Source organism: Psittacula echo (genome assembly GCF_963264785.1).
Source record: "Psittacula echo genome assembly, chromosome: 1".
Taxonomy (NCBI): domain Eukaryota; kingdom Metazoa; phylum Chordata; class Aves; order Psittaciformes; family Psittacidae; genus Psittacula; species Psittacula echo.
The window spans coordinates 165,395,233-165,417,621 of NC_137735.1; the positions used below are offsets into that span (position 1 = coordinate 165,395,233).

Below are 22,389 nucleotides of genomic sequence, written 5' to 3' on the forward strand. Positions count from 1 at the left end.
CGGGAACGGTGGCGGCGGCCCCTGCTGGGAGGCGGCGGGGCCGGGGCAGGGGTAGAGACCGGGGTAGGGACCGGTTCCCCCCAGGCTCCTCAGCCCACCTCGGGCCTCAGCTCCCGCTTCCCTTCCCCGAGCTCCTCGCCTTGTCCCGCATTGGGATCTCCCGCAAAACGTGAAAGAAACCACCCTAAACTACCCCAAAACCGTGTTATTCCCACACGCCGCCGTTCTCTGCGCGTATATCCTTACTAATAACAATTAAATCCCTTACGAGACGGAACGGCTCTAAACGCGCCGCTGTAGGAACAGGGGCAGCTCCCGGAGGTCCTGCACCTGCCGGTACATCCCGGCTCATCCTGGCTGCTCTCGGGGGTCTCCGGTCTCTCCTGCCCCTTCTCGGGATGCCTGCAGGAGAAGAGAACCGGTCCCGTCCCCACCGGAGTGGGCATTGGCAGAGTTTGCCGGCGAGCGGGAAAACTTTTCCTCTTTAGAAAAGGGAAAAATAGGAAATAATTAAAGAGAAAAGGGGCGGGGGGGGGGAAGACTCAAAGTTGGTCCAAAGGGGTTCCGGAGGGGGCGGCCGGTGCGTCCCGCCGGTCCCCTCCTCGGGCGGGGACAGGCTCCGCCTCCCTCGGGCTTATGACACTGGAACCTCCTTAAGTTGCGTCTCGCCACAGCTGTCTGTAAGCACTGAGCCGGCTGGCGCCATCCTGCTCCTTTCAGAAAGAATGCCTTCCCTGTGAAAAAAAAAAAAAAAAAAAAAAAAAGGGAAAGAAAAAAAAATTGAGAGAGGGAGGAAAAAAAAAAAAAATAGGGAAAAAAAATAGGGCGAGCGAGCACAATCTGATCTGATCAAGCACTTTCAGCTTCATCCCTCCCGGGTCACACACTGCTTCTCCACCAAGGTTTGTGCGCAATTTCTTTAGCAACTTGTCGCTTTTTTTTCTCTTCCCCCCCTCCTTTTCCTCCCCTTCTCCTTTTCTCCTGCACCCACACCCCCTTCTGCATCGCTTCCCTCCTTGTATCCCCCCTCCTCCTTTCTCTTTTTCCCCTTCTTCCTCCCTTGCTCGGTTGCATAATAATTAATGAGCAATCAAAGTGACTGCGGAGCAGAGAAGGGCACAAGTTCTCACCAGCTTGAGCCGCTGGAGCTTCTCAGGTGCAAATGGAGCAAATAAACAAATAAACAAACAACCGCGATGACAAAAAAAGAGAGAGAGAGCCCCCAAAAACCCACCCCCAGTAACCCAGCGAGAGCAGGAGGAGGGCGGTGAGAGCTGCTCTGAGCAGGGAGAGAGCGAAAGAGAAAGAGGCGCCGGGAGAGGTGGGTCCAGGGCAGAGCAGGCGCTTCCCAGGGATGGCTGCCGAGGGATGGGATGGGTTTTCTCCTGCCTAAAAAGTCAGGTGCTAAAGTTCAGAACTTCTCAAGCACGTTTCTCTCTCTTGCCTCTCCCTCCTCTCTCTCTCTTTCTGCTCCTTCCCTTTCCTCTTTCTCGTTACAGGTGATCAAAGAAGAGAAACATCTGCAAAAGAGCGGAAGATACCGAGGGGATCTCACTTCGTAGAGTTTTTTATCCCCTGAGTTTGTTTTCTTTTTTTTTCTTTTTACATTTTTTTCCTTCTTTTTTATTTTTTCTTTTTATTTTCTTTTTTTTTTTTTTTTTACTTTTTTTTTTTTTTTTTTTGGAATCGACCTTTTCTCACCATACCCCCCCTCCCCTCCACTTCCAACCAAACTTAACCAGAAAACATCCCCAAACTCGCCGAACACTTCCCCTCGCTCCCAATAACTCCAGCAGCGTCTCTCCCTCCGCGCCTTGCTGAGGAGGAGGAAGGGAGAAAGAGCGGCGGCGGAGCAGCGGGCGCGGAAGATGGAGGTCTCCACGGACCAGCCGCGGTGGGTGAGCCATCACCCTGCCGTGCTCAATGGGCAGCACCCGGACTCGCATCACCCCACGCTTGGCCATACCTACATGGACCCCACGCAGTATCCTCTCGCCGAGGAAGTGGATGTACTTTTTAATATCGACGGACAAGGCAACCCCGTCCCGCCCTATTACGGCAACTCCGTGAGAGCCACCGTGCAGAGATACCCCACGGCCCATCACGGTGAGTGCCCCGCAGACACAGAGATCCCGGCCCCGACCCCGGTGGCTCCGCGCTGCCCCGAGCCCCGCAGCCCGGGCAGACCTTCTCCCGCCAGCGGGAAAACGACGTCACGGGTGGATTTTGGGGTTGGCTTGTTGAAAATAAACCCCAATCCAGGCTGCGTTCCTCCCTTCCTTCCTTTCTCTTTCTTTACCTATTTCTTGTTAAAATACTCTTTTTCTCTCTTTCTTTATCTTTCTTTTATTCTCTTATCTCTTTTCCTCTTTTCTCTCTATTTCTTTTTCTTTCTCTTCTTTCCCTTCTTTCCTTTCTTTCCCCTCTTTCTCTTCTTTCTCCCTTCTTTACCCCTCTCCCTTTTTTTTCTCTTTCCCTCTTTTCTTCTCTTTCCCTTTCTTTATCTTGCTGTCTTCTGCTCCCCTCTTACCTCTCTCCCTTCCCCCCTTTCTCTCCCTCTCCTTCCTTCTCTTTCTCTCCCTTTCATCTTGCTTTTTTCCTCTTCCCCTCTTTCCAGCCCCCGCCCCGCTTCAATTAGGTGAACAGTCAGGGTTTTCATGCGGTGTTTAGTTTTTGCACGATTAAGCTGCTTTGGGGCAGAAAAGCCGGCTGGGGAGCAGGGGTGTGAAGATGACCCCGTTGTCCTCACGCTTGGGTTCTTCCATTGGCACTCGGGGAGCTTGCTAGGGCTTGGGTCGAAACTTTCACACATGCACCCAGGGCCTCACCACGGCGTGTGTTAAAAATAAGAGAGAAAGACAAAATATAAGTGCCTTGCTGTTGTTAAGTACCAGCCCGGTTGTGTTTTCCTGAGGGTCCTGCAGGAAGGTAATGATCCACAGCGTGAGTTTAGTTCCTGGGTCACAGCTTTTAGAAAGGAGGTGAAATACCTGGCGCCGATGGGGCCCAGGTCCACAGAGGGATGAGCGCTTTGGGGCCATCTTTCAGGAGGAATTGGAGAGATGCAGTGTTTGTAGCTGGAGTTTACCTGTGTGGTTAAGAAAATAGGGAAAAGAGTTAAAGCAAAAAAAGGAGGGGAAAAAACAGATGGTAATTTGTGAAGCCGGACAGTGGCCTCTGTCCTGTCGAAATCTAAATACCCGAGGTATGCAGTGGAAATACTCCAAAATCAAGGAGCAGAAAGCGGGTTAAGTGAGCAGAGATGGAGGCAAGCCGGTTCGGGGGCTGCTCCCGGCCCTCAGCTACTTGTTGAGAGCGGGTCTGCATTAGGCTCTGCTCAATAACCGCTTTGTTCTGTCATTAGACTCTTTAAAACAATTATTTCTAAGGATCAGCAGCCTTTGTCCGTTCTTTCTTTGCATTTCTCTCTTTCCCCCCCCCCCCGATATATCAGCAGAAAGTGGAAATGCGGTCTCTCTGATCTAGCCTGAATATTATTTACTATGTTACTTCCTGGAGAAGATAATGAATCTTGACCCTTTCTATTCGTATAACCCACCTTCCCTTCCTTTCGAGCAGTTACTTTCAGTATTGTTCACAAATGCCTGGTACAGTGCAAAAGTAGCTTGGAGATTTTCTAGACACTCACAGGCTCCCATGCAAACATACGTGTCCACACTGCACCGGCTCCTTAACTCTCCCTGGCTCTGTAGATCTCTGTTTGCATCTCTTCTTCTGTATATTTAGCAGCCTTTACACACATATCACGATACCTACAGAGGCTGAGGCTCTCTAGACGTCAAATCCTTTTCCAGGGCTCTATTAGCAGGCACAAACTTGCTCTTTTCCAGTTGAGTAGCTGTGGTTTTCAGCTTACAGCCGTCTGCACAACTTGCTGTGGATTTTGGATAGATTTGATTTTTTGGGGGGGTTATAGTTTTATTTCTTATAGCGAGGGCAACGATGAATTTAAAATATGAGGTACCATCCCTTAAGAACGTTAATAACCAAAGAAGAAAAATAGGTTTGACTGCGTAAATCTAGCCTAGTAAATCTATTCTGTGTTTATCTCAAAGCCCAGGTCTGTATGTTAAAATACAAGTGAAGGATCTCCTGTCATAAGAAAGGGATGAAGAGTTTCCTTCGGGACAGTGGGTGCTCTCTTCTTGTGCCATATCGCCATGAAAAAGCCGCCTGACATTTACGTGCAGCCTCATGGAAAAGGGGGGACAGAAAAGAGACAAACTGGGCAGTTTACAAAGTTTATAGGCTCTGTTGGGAAGGTTGTTGTCAAGTTTGATGGCACCTTCTGCTCTCCTTCGTTTGGCTAGAATATTCCCAGGGTTTATAGCCCAAGGCAGCGTGAGGGAAATTATTTCCCAGCTAAGAAAAATTAAATGAATTCTGCAGCCGGGGCTTGGCAATTTCAGGCAGGATCTTCGCTCCAGAGGCTGGGAAGGGGAGACAGTGAAGCCAAAATCCATGTCCCGGGGACGGGGGGAACAACACCTCCGCGAGCGGGATCCGGGCTGTTACCGCTTTTAGCTGTGAGTTTTTAAAGGGGAGCGGGGTTTTACATCCGATGTCATTTGGGATGCAGAGCCCTTGGAGGGGGGGGGGGCGGGAATGTAAGCGGACAAGGGGGTCCAGCCCGGCCCCCCGTGTGTCCGGGGGTCCAGGGGATTGTGACCGGTGTGCGGCTGTGCTCTCTCCGCGCAGGGAGCCAGGTCTGCCGCCCGCCGCTGCTGCACGGCTCTCTGCCCTGGCTGGACGGGAGCAAGGCGCTGGGCAGCCACCACAGCGCTTCCCCGTGGAACCTCAGCCCTTTCCCCAAGACCTCCATCCATCACAGCTCACCGGGACCCCTCTCCGTTTATCCACCCGCCTCCTCTTCTACCTTATCCGCCGGCCACTCCAGCCCGCACCTCTTCACCTTCCCGCCGACCCCTCCGAAAGATGTGTCCCCGGATCCGTCCATCTCCACACCCGGCTCCACCGGCTCCACCCGGCAGGACGAGAAGGAATGCATCAAATACCAGGTGTCCCTGGCCGATACCATGAAGCTGGAGTCCTCTCACTCCCGGAGCAGCATGGCCTCTTTAGGAGGAGCCACCTCTTCTGCTCATCACCCCATCACGACCTACCCGCCGTATGTCCCAGAATATGGCTCTGGACTTTTTCCCCCCAGTAGCCTCCTAGGAGGATCGCCTACCGGGTTTGGGTGTAAATCGCGACCGAAAGCACGGTCAAGCACAGGTAGGGCTTTCGGCTTCTTCATGACCATTGCTCGGGAGAGGAAATTATGTGGGAAAGCAGGAGGCCAAAAGGACAAGGGCTACCCCCAATCCTTCCCATACAGAGGGATGCGCACAAGCATCCGTGTGGTGAAAGCTGGGGTCAATATTTCACCTTGCCCTGCTTTGTAACCCAGCTCCCCCTTGGCCAGCACGGGCTTGGGATGCAGCCCCAGGCCTGTCGGGCATCACCCAAGTTCCTCAGGGCTCCTGCCCGGGGGATGCTCCGGTCCCCCACCCGCTCCTCCCCAGGCGCCCCCGGTGCGCTCAGCTTCGGCGCCTGGGGAGGAAGCGAAACCCAAGGAACCGCAGCATTAGTGTATCTCTGTATTTTAATCATGGTACTAAATCCCGGCCAACTTCCCCTGCTTGCCCTCTCCGCCTCGCTTTTCCCAGGGCCTCTTCCTCTGACATACGGGAAGGGTTTTCCCTGGGGGGGGGGGGGGGAATGTGAGCACCCCGAGGCATCCCCTGGCTCCATCCACTTCCATTCAAGGGCTTTGCCCACCTACAGCCCAATCCATCTCCATACGAGGACTTTGCCCATACCTAATGCACCACCTCAAAGCTGACCGCAGGGCTCGGGGTGAGGGGACCCGGGGTGTCCCAGCGCCTTGCGCACCCCGCGGAGTGCGGGAGTTGCGCGGCTGCGGGTCCCGATGGCTGAACGCTCCGTGTCTGGACGTTTGTGTGCAGCGAGGGGGGTGTATGTGTGTGCAGAGGAAAGGGCCATTAGTCAAAACTCTCTTTTTCTCTCTCTATTTCTTTTTCCGAGGAGGCTGCTGCAGGGTTGCCTGGCGTGAATGAGATCAGTTTTCAGGGTTTTTCCAGGGTGACATTTACTCTGTCTGTCTGAGCAGGGACTGTCTCTATTTAGCTGATATGTTTGAGCTAATCCAATTATTTTCAGACTGCTGCACGCGACAGTTGCATTGTTTATCCAGCGCCAGGAACTTTAATAGAGTCCGGATGCGGTTAGAGTGACAAAAAAACCCAGACCTGTATGTTTTGTACATGAAAGCAGGGGAGAGAGAGAGATAGAGTGAAACAAAAGAGAGGGACAGAGGCTCAAACAGCCCCGGAGCGGCTGCCCCCGTTTAAGCGGAGGGGGACAAAACGACCTGGGTATTAACGCGGCAGGCTCCCAGCCTGGCCCCGGTACTGACCGGGTGCTGTGTCGGGGTAGGGACCGGTTGATGCCGGGACGGGCTGAGCTGCCCGGCCGCCCGCTGAGCCGCAGCTCCCGCCGGGGCACCGGCTGCGCGGTATTTTCAAACCGTCTTCCCCCCCCCCCCCCCGCTCCGCCCCCCTCGTTGTTTTCCTTTTGCCACTTTCTGTTACTTTACCTTCTAGAGAGACATCTGCGGCTTGTGATAACCCAGCCCCAGCAGCAACACCTATTTTTGTTCCTTTCTTTTAAAGTTGATTTTAGCAAGCTGGGAAGCTCGCAGACAAAGAGGGTTGGAGCTGGAGGAAAACGAGAGGGAAGGGGCTGTTTTTGCAGGGTGAAAGAGGGAGAAACGGCTCAAAAAGAGAGGTTTTTGTTGTTGTTGTTTTGGAGGGGTGGTGAGAGGAGAGGGGTTCAGTGCAAAGGCTCTGGAAAAACGGTTGCCGTTTGTGGTTAGGGCGCGGATGCCTCTTGCTTGAATGCAGCGCAGGCTGGGGCAGCGGGGAGCCGGCTCTGTGCTGAGTTAGCTCTGCTCTGGCCGGCTCAGGTCTTCTGCTGCTCTCACATGGGCCGAGAGTGTCATTAGGTGCAAAGAAACCAACCCAAATATACCAAAAGCCCAACAAAAATACTCTTCAAACCTCTGAAAGTAGCTGAGTTGCATTCCTGAACCCCCTCTCAATTCCCTTTTTTAAGGTGGCACTGCAGGAGACCCCCAGTAAGGGGGGAGAGGTTAGAGAGGTGGCAAAAAGGAGGAGAAGAAGGAGGGAAATACCCTAATTAGGGTCTTTTGGGATCCCACATATTTGGGATGGACCATCAGGCTGAGGATGCGGTGGGGAGGCCAGAGAGGTTTCCACAAGTTAGGTTGTGGAAGCTTAATTGCAAATTACTCAATAGCAGATATTGGCAGAGTGGTTGTGTATTGATTGGGGCCAGGAGGTGTTTTGGTTGTTGAGATGTGGTTATTCTGGGGGGCCTTGATGAGGATTGACCCGAGGCCAAAGGAAGATTCTCCCTTGCCAGGCTCATGGGAGCTGGGGCAGTGCTCCAGGAGTGACCCTGGGGTCCTTGGAAAGGGGGGCCTGGACTTACATTGGGTATCCATCCATCTCGGGGGAAAGGGATGGAGGCTCCTTCCAAAGCCTGCCACGGTTTGCCTGGCCCATATGGCAACATAGGGGCTGGAGGGCTGTAGAAACCCTAAATCCAGAGGTGAGGGGGGAATTGTCATCCTGCCACAAAGGAGCCCCTTGAGCCACCATGGGGTTTAGATTGTCATTGTCACCAACCCTCTTCCGCTGGGACATGGGCCTGATGCTGCCTGTGGGGTGATGCTGGGGACGGGGACGGGATGCCAGGGATGTTGCTCAGCCGTGGCCTTGGAACCTTGCTTGGACATCCTGAATTTGGAGAGGTTTGGCAAGGCCTGGCAGGGCTGCATCTTTTATGGGTTTGTTTTATTTCGGGGGGGGGAGGGGGGCCTTTCCCCAACCTATTTTACCTCTGCTTTCCCTTAGTGAACTATGTGCTCTCTTGTTTCCAGAAGGCAGGGAGTGTGTAAATTGTGGGGCTACCTCAACCCCTCTGTGGAGAAGAGATGGCACCGGGCACTATTTGTGTAACGCCTGTGGACTCTATCACAAAATGAACGGGCAGAACCGGCCCCTGATCAAACCCAAGAGAAGGCTGGTGAGTCTCCTTCCATTTCGTTCTTTCTTTACCTTCTTCTGCAACTTTTGCTTCTTGTCTACAGCTCAGGATGGACAGGGAAGCTCAGCCAGCTTCAAAATCTGTTTCCACTACATCAGAGGGCTGGGAGATGGGGATGCTCGGAGTGATGCTCCTAGCTGCTGTGGGCCTCGGTTGTTTGGCCCTCTTGCAAAGTGAAAAACAGGTTAAAAAATCAAGACCGAGAATATCTTGTAAACCAGGACTGAATTTTCTCCCAGGTCACAATGGGGCAGATGCCTCCCCAGCACTCTTTGGGATAGTGACCCAAGGACAATGGGGACAGTGGCTCTTTCCATGGGCTAAGGGCAAAGTAATCATTTCCTAGTGACCAAAGAGATTAGCATCATGAGAACAGGATTTCTCCTGGGCTTTCCACACTGCTGTCTTTCCCTTTCCAAGTGTGTTTCTATCCCCATTGGTTGGCTGTGTCGTGGAAAGGGGACCTAAGCTAGGTACTGGGTACCGCTAGGCCATCGCCTGGACTTTGGTCCTGCAAGATTCTTGGCTCATGCTCCTGGTGCCACTTGTGGTCATTTGTACCTCAGCTATGTGGGTCTAAAATCATGCCATTCCTCTCCGAGTTGGTGTGAGCAAGAACACAAGGTAGGGGATGACAAAGGCTGGTGAGTGTGCAAAGCTGAATGTGTACCTGGGGTCACAAAAGCTGCAGGAAGACAAAATGCATAGCTATATTTGAAGTCCTAGTTGCAAGCCTCAGGACTGCACAGTGTACAGGCAATAAGTTACAGCATCCCCAGCGATCTACTTGCGAATTTCCCTGGAAGCCACAAAAAGGTCTGGAAGCTGTGGGCATGGGTAATAAATGCATTGCAATAGATATGGCAAATAATCAGGCAAACCACAAGGGGAAAAGATACATCAAAGTGGGGGGAAAAATACGTTCCTTCTGTGGGAAGCTATTGAATGTTTTGAATTGGGGCATGTTTGGTTTCGTTATTGTTCAAGATGTGGACGGGCTCCTGGAGGCCACTCAAAATGCGGAGGAAAACCAGCTCTTGCCTCTCCATGGAGTTTCTGAGGTGATGGATGGATCCGGCCTTGCATAAGGCTTGTGCCTGGCATGGCTGGATCCTGCGAAAAGGAGGATGGTAATACAAGGTTTATTGAGCACCATGAAGGCGCTCAGGGCTTTGGAAGGGCAACTCTTAGGCATGGATTCAGCTTCCTCACCTGCAAAACTGGACTGGCTTTATTAGACCAGCTTTATTCCCATAGGCGCTGGGAAGTGTTTGCAGGATACAGCCCCAGGAGGGGTTACACTGCAAGGGGCAGTGGTGGCAGCTCCGTCTGGCCATGTGGGTTTGAGGGAAGACGTGGCTTTGCTCCTCTACCCCCAAACTTCCCGCAGACGAAACTTCTCCTATACGGGAAAAGCCTGCATAGGAAAACGTTGGTTTCCTTCATCTTTCACAGCCTTGTTAGAAAAAAGGAAAAGCTTTCTAGGGAGGGAAGTAGAGGCTGGGATTTTGATTCTTTTGGGCAGCTCTTTTGCTGCCTTCTCCTCCTCCCCCCAGCCCTTGTGTCTTAAACACACCCCCCTTCGTTTTCTTTTTCCTTTCCTTTTTTTTCCCCTCCTCCTCGTTCTCTCTTTATGTGTAAAGTGAACTTCCTAGGAAAAAGCTGCCGGATATCTGAGCCCTGGAGATAACTCCTAAACAACAGCTCTGTTTCCCCAGCCCAAACACACAGGAGCTTGAGCGTATCCAAACAAGCAGAGGGGGAGGCAGAATAGGAAAGCGGCTGGAAAGAGACAGGGGGGGAGAGCTTTCAAACACTGTCTGATGGAACCATGAAAGAATGTCCCGAGTCACCCTCAGCCCGGCACATGTAAAATGAACTGTATAAATAAATACATTGTAAAAGGTCATTCTTGGGGGAAAAAAAAATAGGAAAGGGAAAGAAAAAAAGTAAGGAGAGCCCTTGCCTTGCATAATCACTCCAATCTCGCGCATTTTAGTAAAGTTTAAGTTACAGAAAGTTCCCGTTCTTTAAACGTGGTCTTTGCTAAATGGGAACTTTTGAATTTTCTATATATATCTTTAATCCAGCGCTGCCTGGGGAGAAAAAAGCTAAGAGAAACATTTCTAATACTGTTTGTATCTCTGTTTATTTCCCCCAGAAGGCACAAAAGCTGGGTCTGCGTTTGCTTTTCGTGTGCATCGACGTTGATGTGTGTGTGTCTGCAGCTTGACTTGATCTTTCCTCACTTGTGAAGGCGAGTGGGCTGAGGAAGGTGACATGTGATGGAGGGTCAGGCTGGGAATCCACTGTGTGCTCCTCTGCCTCTGCCACAAATTTCCTGCGTGACCTTGGCTTGGTTTCGTAGGCTCTGATCCCAGGCATGCTAAAGCCAATGAAAGGACTCCAATGGGTGGGAGAGAGAAGGCAAATAAATCATTTAGATGCTGAGAGCCCATCCCAAGGTTTATTAAATTCAATGGGTGTCTTTGTGAGGGCTTCTTTTAGGGAAGATGGATTGAGTTTTGCCGGCCAAGGAGGCCTAGAGAGCTCTGCTTCATCTTAGGGGGAAGATCTGGAGATGCTGCAGGAACAGGCGGGTAGTAGCACACCACCACGGTCTGTAGACAGGGTCTACAGCCCTCTTGGAGACCATTCCCATCCCTGTCAAAGCCAATGGCAGTCCCGTCACTGCTGTTTCTGAGATAAAACCTTCCTTAGATTTTCTTCCTTTTCCTATCCATGTGGATGCAGAGGTTTCCATTTCTGTGTCCAGTCATGCTGGTTTTTGAAGGATTATAACCAGTTTGTCAGAAGGCCCCTGCACATGCAGCCGCATTTAGCTGATGCTTGCAGTGTTGTGGGTACCTCATGCAAATCCAGACACTAAATATGCCCCTTAAATAAGCATCTTTATCAGTGTGTGGTTCTTCCCACATCATCCTCAATTCCACTTTCTCATCACTACCAGCACTTCTGAAGTTGTGCCCTCACTCACATGCAGCTGGGTCATGGGGGTCTGGTCCTGCATGTGATATGGGGCACCCTGTTATTCACCCCTCTACTTGCATGGCCAGGCTGGGGTCAGATTAGCATCAGTGGATGCCATTGCTAGGAGCTTTTACAATAGCATTATTATTCATTGTTTCCTGCTTGTTGCTGGTGTCTCTGGCAAAAGTTGGTACAGCATAAAGGGTACAGCCTGGGACCAAAAGAACACAGAGTTTAAAACATGCAGCTAATGATGCTGAATTTTTGCAGGGGAAACATGACAGATGGAAGAGGTTTTAGAGAAGACAGTGGATGTTGTGATTTATTTGCTTATTTAATGTCAAGAGTTTGTTTGAAGGTAGCAAGGTGGTGACCAGGCGTGTCTTTTAAACACACTTGCCATAAGAGAAATTATGGCGAGCGCTGTGTAGAAACCCCAAATATCTTCAAAGGGGATGTTTCCCCCGTGTGGGCTGAGTCAAATATCACTGGTTTTCAGAAATTTCCCTAGGCTTGATTTTTAGGTCTGATAAGGGCAAAGCTGCCATCGAGAGACTCAATCTAGCCACTGAGCCGCCCGTGCTGGTGGGAGCCAATGGAGCAAAGACCTCCAGACTTGTCCCCAGGGTCTCAGTGAGAGCCCGGCTCTGCAGTTGGTTGTGTCTGTGCTGCGTTTGATGTGTGTGTATTAACCTGGTGATTTTGATGGGAACCAAATTTGGTGCCGTGGCATGGTCTGAAGGAGGAGAGGACAGAGGCGTGTGTATGTGCATCTGTTTGGAGCTCCGCTGTTGGCGGTGGGATGCTTCAGCTTTTGCTGGCACTGGGATTTTTGCAACCAAAGACCCATGTGTTATTCCCAGCTCCTGCATGTCATCAGCATGGAAAAGTCGACTGAAGGCCTCCTCAGGCTTGAGATCGGCTCATTTCAGTGTGGTTTATGGTCAGGCAAAATGGAATTGTCCCCATGGGCAGGCAGTGAGAGTTGTTTTCTGTCAGATCTGGGGCTCTGTAATGCTTCCTAATGCTCATGGGCATTGCATTATTTATTTTTCAGGCAGTCCTTTTTGTCTAATTAAAAGGGGGAAAAAAAAAAAGAATCCTACTTTATCTAAAACAAAACCAACCCGTCCTCTCTCCACCTACGCCGCATTCAATTATGATTAAAATTGCAACATGACCTAACAAGAGTCGGTATTAACGCTCGCGCTGTGCCAGTGTCCGTGTTTGCATTTTGGGTTTGTTGTACGGGATCCAAAGATGCGGTATTTTTTCTTTTAAACGTTGGATGTGCTACAGTGTGCGGCTGTGTGGGGTGAGGGGTAAATTTGAAACAGTAAGAGCACAAAAGGGAGCATTAAAGGCTCAGTTCTGCAAGGTGCCAAGCATTGCTATGATCTGGCAAATCGCTTAAGCACATGTTTTAACTTTAAGCACATGAGCAGTCCCATTGAAAGCGATGCATCGGGATGAAATCAGAGCTCGAGGAGTGTGTCATATTGATGAAGAAAAGAGAGGACGGGGATCTAAAGGTCTCTTATTTTTTAGGAGCTGTAGGCACTTGCACACACGCAAAAATGCATAGGCATTCACATGGAAGTCTACAAACTCCTTTTCCTCCTTCAGTGGCAGAAGGACAATTTGTTTGCTGAAGTTACAGTTTCGAAATGATAAGCACGAATTCATGCATGTGAAAGGAGAGCGACTTGGCTAAATTTGGCTTCCCTAAATCATTATCACAGCTAACAAAAAAGCTTCTGTGTACACTTTGACACGTAGACTTTTTTTTCCCCTTGTTCCTCCCCCTTTATGAAATGGTAAATTCTTCTTTCAGGCTCATTACCAATCCTTAAATAAACATGAAGGTTTAGGCTGCAAGAGGGTGTAATTAAAAAGTTGGGATTCTCGCTCTTCGCCACAGTGTTATTTCCGCTCTGGAGCCCGTATCCTTTGAAGCCGAGCTGAATTGACGGGACAGAGCTGTGCTTGCGGTCGGACCAGGCGAGCAGCTGCCCACCATGCCCAGTGCGGGTCTTACCCAGTGCTCACTGGAGCCAGCGTGACTCATGCCGTTGACTTCAGCAACTGTTGGTTCAGGCCCTGACTGCAGAATTAGACCCCTGGGGGGTCTGAGAGAATCAAGATGGAAAGACATGTTGGTATTTAAATGATATTTTCCCCTCTGGAATGGGCTGTGCCAGAGCTGCTAATTTTGACGAGTTCTGTTAGAGGTTTAGCACTCACTTCTAGGATGCCCTTTGGCACCTGATTCAGTTCATATATAATTTGGGATTAAAGTACCTTGGGGATTTTTTCCTTTCTTTTGCAGAATTACTATTTGTTCTCACAAGCTAGTTTCTGGAGGTCCCTGTCAACGTGCGTCAGTCTCGCAGGGCTGATGTTTTCTTTCTTGGAGATTTTGCTGATGTCATCTTTTTTCTTTCTCTTTTTCATATGATTTTTTAACACGGGTGTTTCTCTCTTCTTCCCTTCCCCTTCTCTCTCCCCCTCCTTCCCCGCAGTCTGCAGCCAGGAGGGCGGGCACGTCCTGCGCGAACTGTCAGACCACCACTACCACCCTGTGGAGGAGAAATGCCAACGGCGATCCCGTCTGTAACGCCTGCGGGCTCTACTACAAGCTGCACAATGTAAGTGTGACTGTAACGCTCCACAACGGGGCCTCAGTTGCGGTGCTCGATGCTCCATACTCTTCCCTGACTTAAGGTTTTCCAGTTGCGGGTAGTGCTGATGCCTCATTTATCCCTTTGGGGACATTAAGGGTTGGAGTGATGAGCCGGCATCCCCTCAAACATAGCCAGTCTGACTAGGGGAGGTATAAAACAGGGCTGTCCGTGGGTAACGTTAGAGCTTTCCCATGCCTGAGCCAAGAAAGGAGGGGTGGATCAACACAGAGAGACATTATCCACTGCTGATTGGACTCAGTGCGTTGGAAAAGACAACACGCCGTCCTGCAAGCTGATACCCCTTCTAGGCATAGCTTGGTTCCTCCAGCAAATACGAACTCTGGAAAAAAAGCAAAATGTGCCAGCAACTATTTAGATCTTTCTTGGGTTTGCGGCTGCCTTTGTCCCGTTCCTCAGCCCGTCCCCAAAGATGATTTATTTAGGTCTTGTGTTTTGCCCTGGTTGACGCAAGTGATTCCTAAACCAAAAAGGACTTGATTTAGTTAGTGGGTTGCAGAGTCTGCTCAACCTGTGATGTGAATTTTAAAGCATCTGTCATGGAAGGGAAGGAAAAATGAAATTAAACGGCTGGCAGATTTAATCTAATGTCTCCATGCAAAGCCAGCTTGCAGGAGCCAGGGATATGTGCCCCAGGGAAAGAGCTAAAGGGATCTGAAAATTCTTCTACTGAATAATATTGCTAATAAAGGAGTCTTAAGGCTACTCCTGTTACTCTCATTCCACATGTGGCATTAGAATAATTAGTATATCAGAAAAAGGGAAGACTTTTTATTTCTTTGCTTTGATAGATATTATATCCTTTTCTTCCTAGTGGTCATTTGCTTTATGTTGGGCCTAGAAATCTCAGGCTATGTTTTGCCCTTCTCTCCACCCATGCAAACACATCAAAGACAGATCGGGTTTCCCGGAGCGCCCAACCCTTGTGGTGTCTTAGTCCCCTGCATTTGTTATTTCAAGCTCTTTGGTTTCTTGTGATGAGTAAACAAGTTTGGATTAAGTGGGAAAAAATAGAAAACCCAACTGTCAGCCAGGCTAATTTTCACCTGTTTTGTGAGAGGCATCTCTCTTGGAAAACAGGAAAAAGTGTTTACCCTGTAGTGAGCAGGCGTCTCAGCACGTTTCGAGTCCCATGTGGCAAGCAAAGCTTGTCATCAAACTCTCAGTGTGGTCACTGCAAACAAAGGGGGTGGACCCAGAGTGAAAGCTCTGAGACTACCACAAGAACGTATTCTGTTTGCTATTTCCATGGGAAGAAGGGAGCAAGGTCAGCCAGATTCACTGGAGGAGTCTGTGCTTGTGTTTTCATTTTGGCCTTGCAGCCACCAGTAGTAGGACTTAAATCATATAGACTGGGAGACAGATAAGGAGACTTACACCTGGGCTGCTCCCCTTGTACCTTGGCAAAGCCCTTTGAAAAAGATAGGTTCTTCTCAGGTTGGACCTGATGGAGGTGCCTTTGTTTGGATGAGATGATTTTTACCTTTGGAGGAGGTGTAGTTTCTCCCTACAACTATAAAAGGTGGCTGGATGATGGGTTCAGATGTATTACCTATATTGTAGACATCTGACTGGAAGAATCCCCTTTAAGGTGTCTAGAATGGTGCCTGGATGCTGAGGTTCTCCAGAAATGTGCTGCAAGAGAACATCCTGTTCTTTTTCATGCTAACTCTGTGATCCCAGTTGTCCTGAATTGACCCCCTAGACCCAGTGTTTAGGGAAACTCCGATCCAGCTGTGAAATTTGTGACACGGGGCAGGCCTTGAGCACATTGGAACTGTTTTCATATTCATTAAAAGCACTGACAGCTGCTTAAAAGCTCAGCACAGCTACTTAGCAAAGTCAAGTAGTATCTTGCCTTACGAGAAACTCCATTAATGGGGCCTGCTTAAATGGAACCCCTAGAGGATTGAGATGCTGTGTGAACGGTATAACTAGGCAAGGACACCAAAGACTGGCTGTGAGTGGGTAGATCCTTTGATTTTATTTTTTTAAGATGATGCTTAGTTATCTCAGTTAGGTCCATGATGGCAGAGCATTGGAACACTATTCTGCAGCCCAACTTGCTTTAGAAGTTGTGACGCTGAAGGCCAGATTATGATCAGGAGCCAAATACTTCAGCAGTAAGATTTTTGTGAGCAGTGGTAAGGCTGGGATAGCCTTCTCATTTTGGCTGTTGCGAGGCAGGACCTAGGGATCTGAGCTAACTGCCTGGTAAATGGCACCAGCATCATCCTTTAGTCAACTCAAGGAAGGGAGGAAGTTTGGTGGTTGCACGTGAACAAGGCTCCTTGGCTGGAGCAAATTGGTCTGGTCTGTTCAAGTGCAAGACCCCTTTGTGCAGGCTGTGGTCCTGCTCCCTGTATGTACCTTATCTGGATCGGTTCTCCATCAGGAGAGGTGTCAGAAATAGAGATGCTCAGTGTAGCTTGTCCATCCCAAACACCTGAGGGTCTGCACAGATGTTGCATCAATGACAGTGAAAGGTCTTTAGATGTTTGGGAGATACCTTAACCCTGTTTTAGGCTACATTACAGTAAACTCATGGCTGTTTTTTATCTTCCTTCCTCCCCATTTTGTTTTTTCTTTGGGTTTAATGGATTTTTCTTGAGCCTTCAGTTCTTTACAGTATTTTAATGGATTGATCTGAAGGTGAAACTTACCCAGTTTTTAAGTCCATACTGGGAACACTTGCAGTGAAAAGGCTATTTTTTGTCACGGGGCTATTCTTTTGCATGGGGCTTTATCAGTTTGTTTTACTGTTGATTCCCACAGCTTAAGCAAACCCATTTGCCAGTAGGATACAAGCAACAATCATAATAGTCTTGGGGTGTATTTAGTGAAGCTGCTGGTGTTTCTCCCAAAAAGAACAGGCTCCATTAACGCCAGTATTAACAATGACTAATATTTCACATTGATACAGTGCCTTTCATCCTGTGGCATCCCAGAGTGCTTTCTATGATACAGCCATCCGGAAGATTAACCCCACATTGTAATGACTATGTCTGAAGGATAAATCTGCACCAGTGACAGGACCTTATTGAGGTCAATGGCAAAATCCCATTGTCTTCAGCCAGAGCAAGATCAGACTATCCTCTGGATTTCATCTGTTGAATGTGAGATTCTCATCCTTGCTGTTTTAGTCCTTCTTAGAAGCAGGATGAGCCTTCACTCGCTTCAGGGATGGGGGGAGTAAACCTTGTTGGAGATGCACAGCAGACTGGCTTGTGCCCATAGGAATGAGTGAGTTGTGTTTGCTTGTGGTACAAGTCCTCAGAAAAGACCTCTTTCACATTATCCTAAAGCAGGGCTGTGTGTCCCAAGAGCAGAGCAGTTGGTGTTTTGCATTTGATAAAACAAAGAGCATAATCCATGCCCATAATTAATTGGCTCCATCTGAAATTAATGAATTTCATATACATGCACTGGGCTGGTTTAATTTTAATTTAGCATGTGTTTGTCATTTTTATCACAATGGATTTTCATGGAGAAGGTCTTCCCTCTGGGTCTCTTGTTTCTCTACCCCAGAAACAGAGACGAGGCCATGGCTTTGATGTTTTGGGGACTACTTTAATTCTGCTGTGGCTGACCTCTGAAGTCACTGGAAGATATTCCAGCTTGCTGCTGTGACAGTGCTGGTCTTACTCCTGACATTTATCTGAGTCCTTATCTGCTTGACACTTAGGTCAGGTACCTGCTAGGAGGGTGAGACCATGTACACCAGGATGATGTGTCCACCTAACAGCTTGGATGGCATTTCTGCCTCTAGTTGCTGGCCATGGCCTTGTCACCGTCCTGGGCAAAACTGGTATTCCCATCCATAAGTTTTGCATCAAATCATGGTCTGGGCCAATCTGCTCTTAGCATTTGAGTGAGACATGAGAGATGTCACTTTGGGGAAGTGCTCATTGTCCTGCAGGGCACAAAGCAACACAGGGTCAGGACCCTGCGCGTGCTCAAAAAGCCAGCATAGCCCCAGTCCAAGCAGCAGGCCAGTGTCACTTTGCCAGCACCACCTCCTGAGCTTGCACCTTTGCTGCTTCACCTTGGGAATCAATTCTGGCTGCTCTTGAGCCTGTGTGTCATGATGTGAATTCACATCGGGAGCTGGGGAGGCTAAACTGTGCCTTCCCAAATCTGAGCTGGGTTCATCAGGGATTGGGACTTCCAGGTCTGCTCTAACATTGCTGCCTGATGGGGCTCACCTGGGGCTTCCTCCCAGCTTTGAACCTGGGCAGCATATTCCTGCTCTCTGGCTTAAAACAGGCCAGGCAAAGATTTCCCATCCCAGCCATACAGCTGGAGCAAAGGGCCTTCCTTGTGTGTGTATCCCCACTCCCTTGTCGAGGACAGGAAGCCAGGGAGACTGGTGAAGCTGTATTTAAAGCCCATGACATATGAGGTTTTTGTCTTGTTGCTGCCCCAGGGCTGTTGGGCTGCACATGGGCAGACTCCTCCTTCCTACATTTAGCTGCTGGCAAGCAAGGCTGTTTCCTCTGATTCCCTTTATCCATAGGTAGAGGAATAAGCTTATTTTTAGGACAAGATGAAGTTTCCCATCACTGCTGATACAGAGAGCCTGAGGTCACTGATTCAGATGAGGATGAAAAACTTTGGGATCCTTAAATTGGAGAAGATGAACCCAGTCCTTTCATTCCCAGTGCCTGCATCCCCACATATAACAGGAAGCTATTGCATCTTTGTTTCCTCAATGAGAGAAATCTGTGAATGATTCCCATGCAGCGGGGAAAAGCATTAGGCAGCGGCCGATGAGCAACAAGTGAAACTTTGCTGTGATCTGGAAGAAGGGAGTGCTTTGTCCCTTGCACTGATTTAAGATCTTATAGGTGAAGATCTGCTCAGGACCCTTACAGGGACATCTTTTCATTGTCCTTCGCTGGGGCTGAGATAGTAGCTCCTGGTGGATAGCAGGTCCATTCTTTCCCCCTTTTCTCCCTTTGCAGAATACCCATCAGTGCTGTCATGTGCTCACTTTTAGTATGAAAAGTAATGTTCAGCCCTGGGGTGATTGATGGGCTCTCCTGCCTTCTGCTGTGGGTGAAATCCTGCAGAGGAGCTAGTGCAATATCTATATACTTTCTCGTGTATCATAGAATCATAGAATAGTTAGGGTTGGAAAGGACCTTAAGATCATCTAGACTCTCATGTTTAGATTTTAGGTTGTTTATGGATATTGGATGCATAAAGTCCCTTCCAAGTGTGGTCTTTGGGGCTTTCATGGCACCTGTGCTAATGCATGTTGTGATGCTGGCTGTCTATGCAGTAGTAAGAGTTTCTTACAATAGGTCCAACAGACCTTTTGCTACCATTTCCTAACTCTGATGGGTGTGCAAATGGTCATTGCTGCTGTGCCTATCCATGCAGGAGAACTGAATGCTTAGTTTTCTTACAGATATGTCTGCATGCAAGTAGAAAATGCTTTGCTGGGCAGCACAGATACGCGTTTCAACCTCCCTCAAAAAACCTGACAGGCTTTAGAAATAAAACCAGGTCAGCTAATGTAAACCTGAAAAGATGGTTGGAGCAAAACCTTTCAAAAAAAGAAAAATAACATGGAAATAAGACAAAAAGAAAAAAAAAATAAGACAAAAAAAGATAAAAAAAAAATAGAGAAACTCTTCACAACTCCTCTGTGTTTGCCCAGCTCTTTAGTGCTGCTGTGAAAGTCTGAGATCTCTCACAGCACTGAAATCCCAGCAGCTATTGCCACTAATGGTTTTAAATCAGTCAGGAAGCCTCGGGGTGAGATGGTGTCTGCAGGGGATATTTCAAGGTGATAATGACTGGTTTCCCCAAACACGGTACAATTACCTAGTGTGCAGATAGCTGAATTTGCTCCAGTGAGGCTCTGCCAGCAATTTTCTGTCATCTTGTCTTCAGAAATGTCAACCAAACTTGGGATTTCCTGGTGGGATCTGAACTTTGGGTTGGGGGGGAGAAGTTGTGTAGCCATGGCACGTACGGTTTACAAAGGAAAGAGGGGGGGCTGCTGGCTGTTCGGGTGGTGCTGGGCACATGAATCCCATGGTGATGCAGGGAAAAGGGATGGAAGCACAAAAAAAAATAACTGGTTTTTGTTTAGATTAACAGACCCCTGACTATGAAGAAAGAAGGAATTCAGACCAGAAACCGGAAAATGTCTAGCAAATCCAAAAAGTGCAAAAAGGTCCATGACAACCTCGAAGACTTTCCCAAGAGCAGCTCCTTTAACCCTGCCGCCCTCTCCAGACACATGTCCTCCATCAGCCACATTTCACCTTTCAGTCACTCCAGCCACATGCTGACTACACCGACACCGATGCATCCTCCATCCAGCCTCTCCTTCGGACCTCACCATCCTTCCAGTATGGTCACTGCCATGGGTTAGCAAGAGACTCCCCTGCTGAATGCTTACGCTCTCAAAGTGAGATTTACTTTATATACTTGCATTTTTGCAGGCGTGTGGTTATGGGTCTGATGTCCCGAATCAAATGGGAGGGGGAAAAAAAAAGAATATAAAAGAAAAAAAATTATTTGAAGGCGTAAGAGAGAAAAAAAAATTAAAAAAACCCAGAAAAAAAAACCCTACAAAAAAACCACAAAAAGGAAAAAAAAAAAAAGAAAAAAAAAAGAGAGAAAAATTAAAAAAAAAAAAGTTTTAGAAAAGTGATGTTTGCCACTTTTTAAAGGAACTCACTATGGCTTCTATGTATTCTTACTCACTGAATCTGGATCCCATTTGTGAATAAGCCATTCAGAACTTGCATTCCCTATTGGACAGGATCTCTAGTGCTGTGAAAAAAAAAAGAATAAAATGAAATAAAATAAAGTAAAAAGCGCTGAACATTGCATATAACTTATATTGTAAGAAATGCTGTACATTGAGGAAGACTTTATCGCATCTGGAGAGCTGTAAAGACAAAGAAAAAGGCATGAAGGACTCCGAGAGATTTTTCTTTAGTTTTTTTTTTTTTTTTTTAAAAGGAAAAGAGACAAAAAAATAAAGAGGAATGGAGGACAATTGAAAAACCAGACACACAAACAATGCTGACCAAGAGGAAACGTGGTCTTACGAACAAATGGACCGACTGCCAGTCATGTCTTCTCCTTTGATTTGATTTTATTTGTTGGTTTTGGTTTGGTTTCTTTCGATTTGGTTGCCGGGGAAGGGGGAGGGGGCTGGCTAGAACGGTTGTTGGATGATGCATTAACTAACTAATGAAATAAATAATTAAATCAATAAAAACCTATAGGGAGATCATTCATTTTGGGCCACGGGCCCTTTTACATAGGAAGTACCAATGGTGTCAGGCAATCAGTGTTACCATGCGGACATTGCCAACAAGGGGTTTTCAGATAGCCATTCTCCAGGTCTATACGCATTGTGAACAAGTTCCTGTAATTGTTGTTTGTATGTATAATTCAACGCACCAAAATAAGGAAGATGTAGATTTATTTCATCCTATTATACAGACTGAATGGTTGTACAAATTTATTTACTGCTAGTGATAAGACCTGCTTTTTCTTTTTTTGTTTTTTTTTTTTTTGGTTTTCATATTTTTTCTTCCTTTTTTTTTTTTTTGAGAATAAACTAGATTAAATTCTGTTGACTTAAAAGTGTTTTGTGCTTGGGGAAAGGGAATATGTTTCTTTATTATTATTATTCTTTTTGTTTTAAAGTTGGTTTGATGGTATTTATTCCATAGTTATCATGGATACGGGAATGTGCGTCTCTGTGCTCATGCTGACAGCCAAAGCAGTGTTTGTAGTGGCTTGAGAATAAGAAAAAACACAGAACAAAGGAAGGAAAAAAACCCTCACAAATAAATAGATTGCATGTTAGTATAACCCCACTGTCCAGTGTGTGCTCCCTGTCCCTTGAATCTCAGCCCAGCTGCTGCTGCCGTCTAATGTGAAACTCTCACATGGGATGGGTCCCTTTTGGTCTCAGTGAACCATGGCTACCAAGGTGGCAAACCTGTGTTGAGGACAATTTGGGATTGGGATAAGTGCAAAGATATGGCAGGGTTTTTATGATCCTGGATACATTTTGGCCAGTACTAGGAAAGACCCTGAGGCTATGGACAGGAACTGGAAAAGCTCTTCCTGCTCTGCCCATTGGGTACTCGGTGATATAATTTGGTGGTCTGCTGTTGAGATCTTGATGTGAAATCAAGATGGATGGTCCAGACCCCCTGTCCTTGTGCTTGGAGGAGTGGGCAGAACCTGTTACAAAAAGCTGGATTTGATGGTAGATAGAGGTCAATTCCCCAAATTTCAAAGGCCCTCAGGCAGCCCCTTCCTGCAAGAATCTTATAATGCCATTTATATTAATGTTATTAGTGTGGATAGCTCTTTTGATTTGATTTCTGATGGTTTAATCCTTAAATATTGGTCCTCCTCTTCAGCATTTACTCTTCCAGCTTCTTTATGCTATCATTAGGTTTGAGCATTTGCTTTCCAAATGAAAGGTTAAACTTATCACCCCGCTCCATTTGGAGATTTAAGCATGGTGTGATAA

At 47.9% G+C, this 22,389-nt stretch overlaps 1 protein-coding gene across 3 annotated transcripts; it reads left to right on the forward strand.

Moving 5' to 3' along the window:
• Nucleotides 1–232: 232 nt before the first annotated feature.
• On the forward strand, nt 233–22,009 carry GATA3 (GATA binding protein 3). 3 transcript variants are annotated; one of them, XM_080622520.1, is made up of 6 exons: nt 234–1,321; nt 1,500–2,106; nt 4,720–5,256; nt 8,009–8,154; nt 13,689–13,814; nt 19,972–22,009. In XM_080622520.1, the coding sequence occupies exons 2-6, from the start codon at nt 1,869–1,871 to the stop codon at nt 20,254–20,256; spliced, it is 1,332 nt and encodes a 443-aa protein (XP_080478646.1). In that variant the 5' UTR covers nt 234–1,321; nt 1,500–1,868; the 3' UTR covers nt 20,257–22,009. The 3 variants fall into 3 exon arrangements, with proteins under 3 accessions (XP_080478648.1, XP_080478646.1, XP_080478647.1); XM_080622521.1 differs by having other exon boundaries at nt 234–902; XM_080622522.1 differs by having other exon boundaries at nt 233–2,106; nt 8,012–8,154.
• The last annotated feature ends 380 nt before the right edge of the window (nt 22,010–22,389 follow it).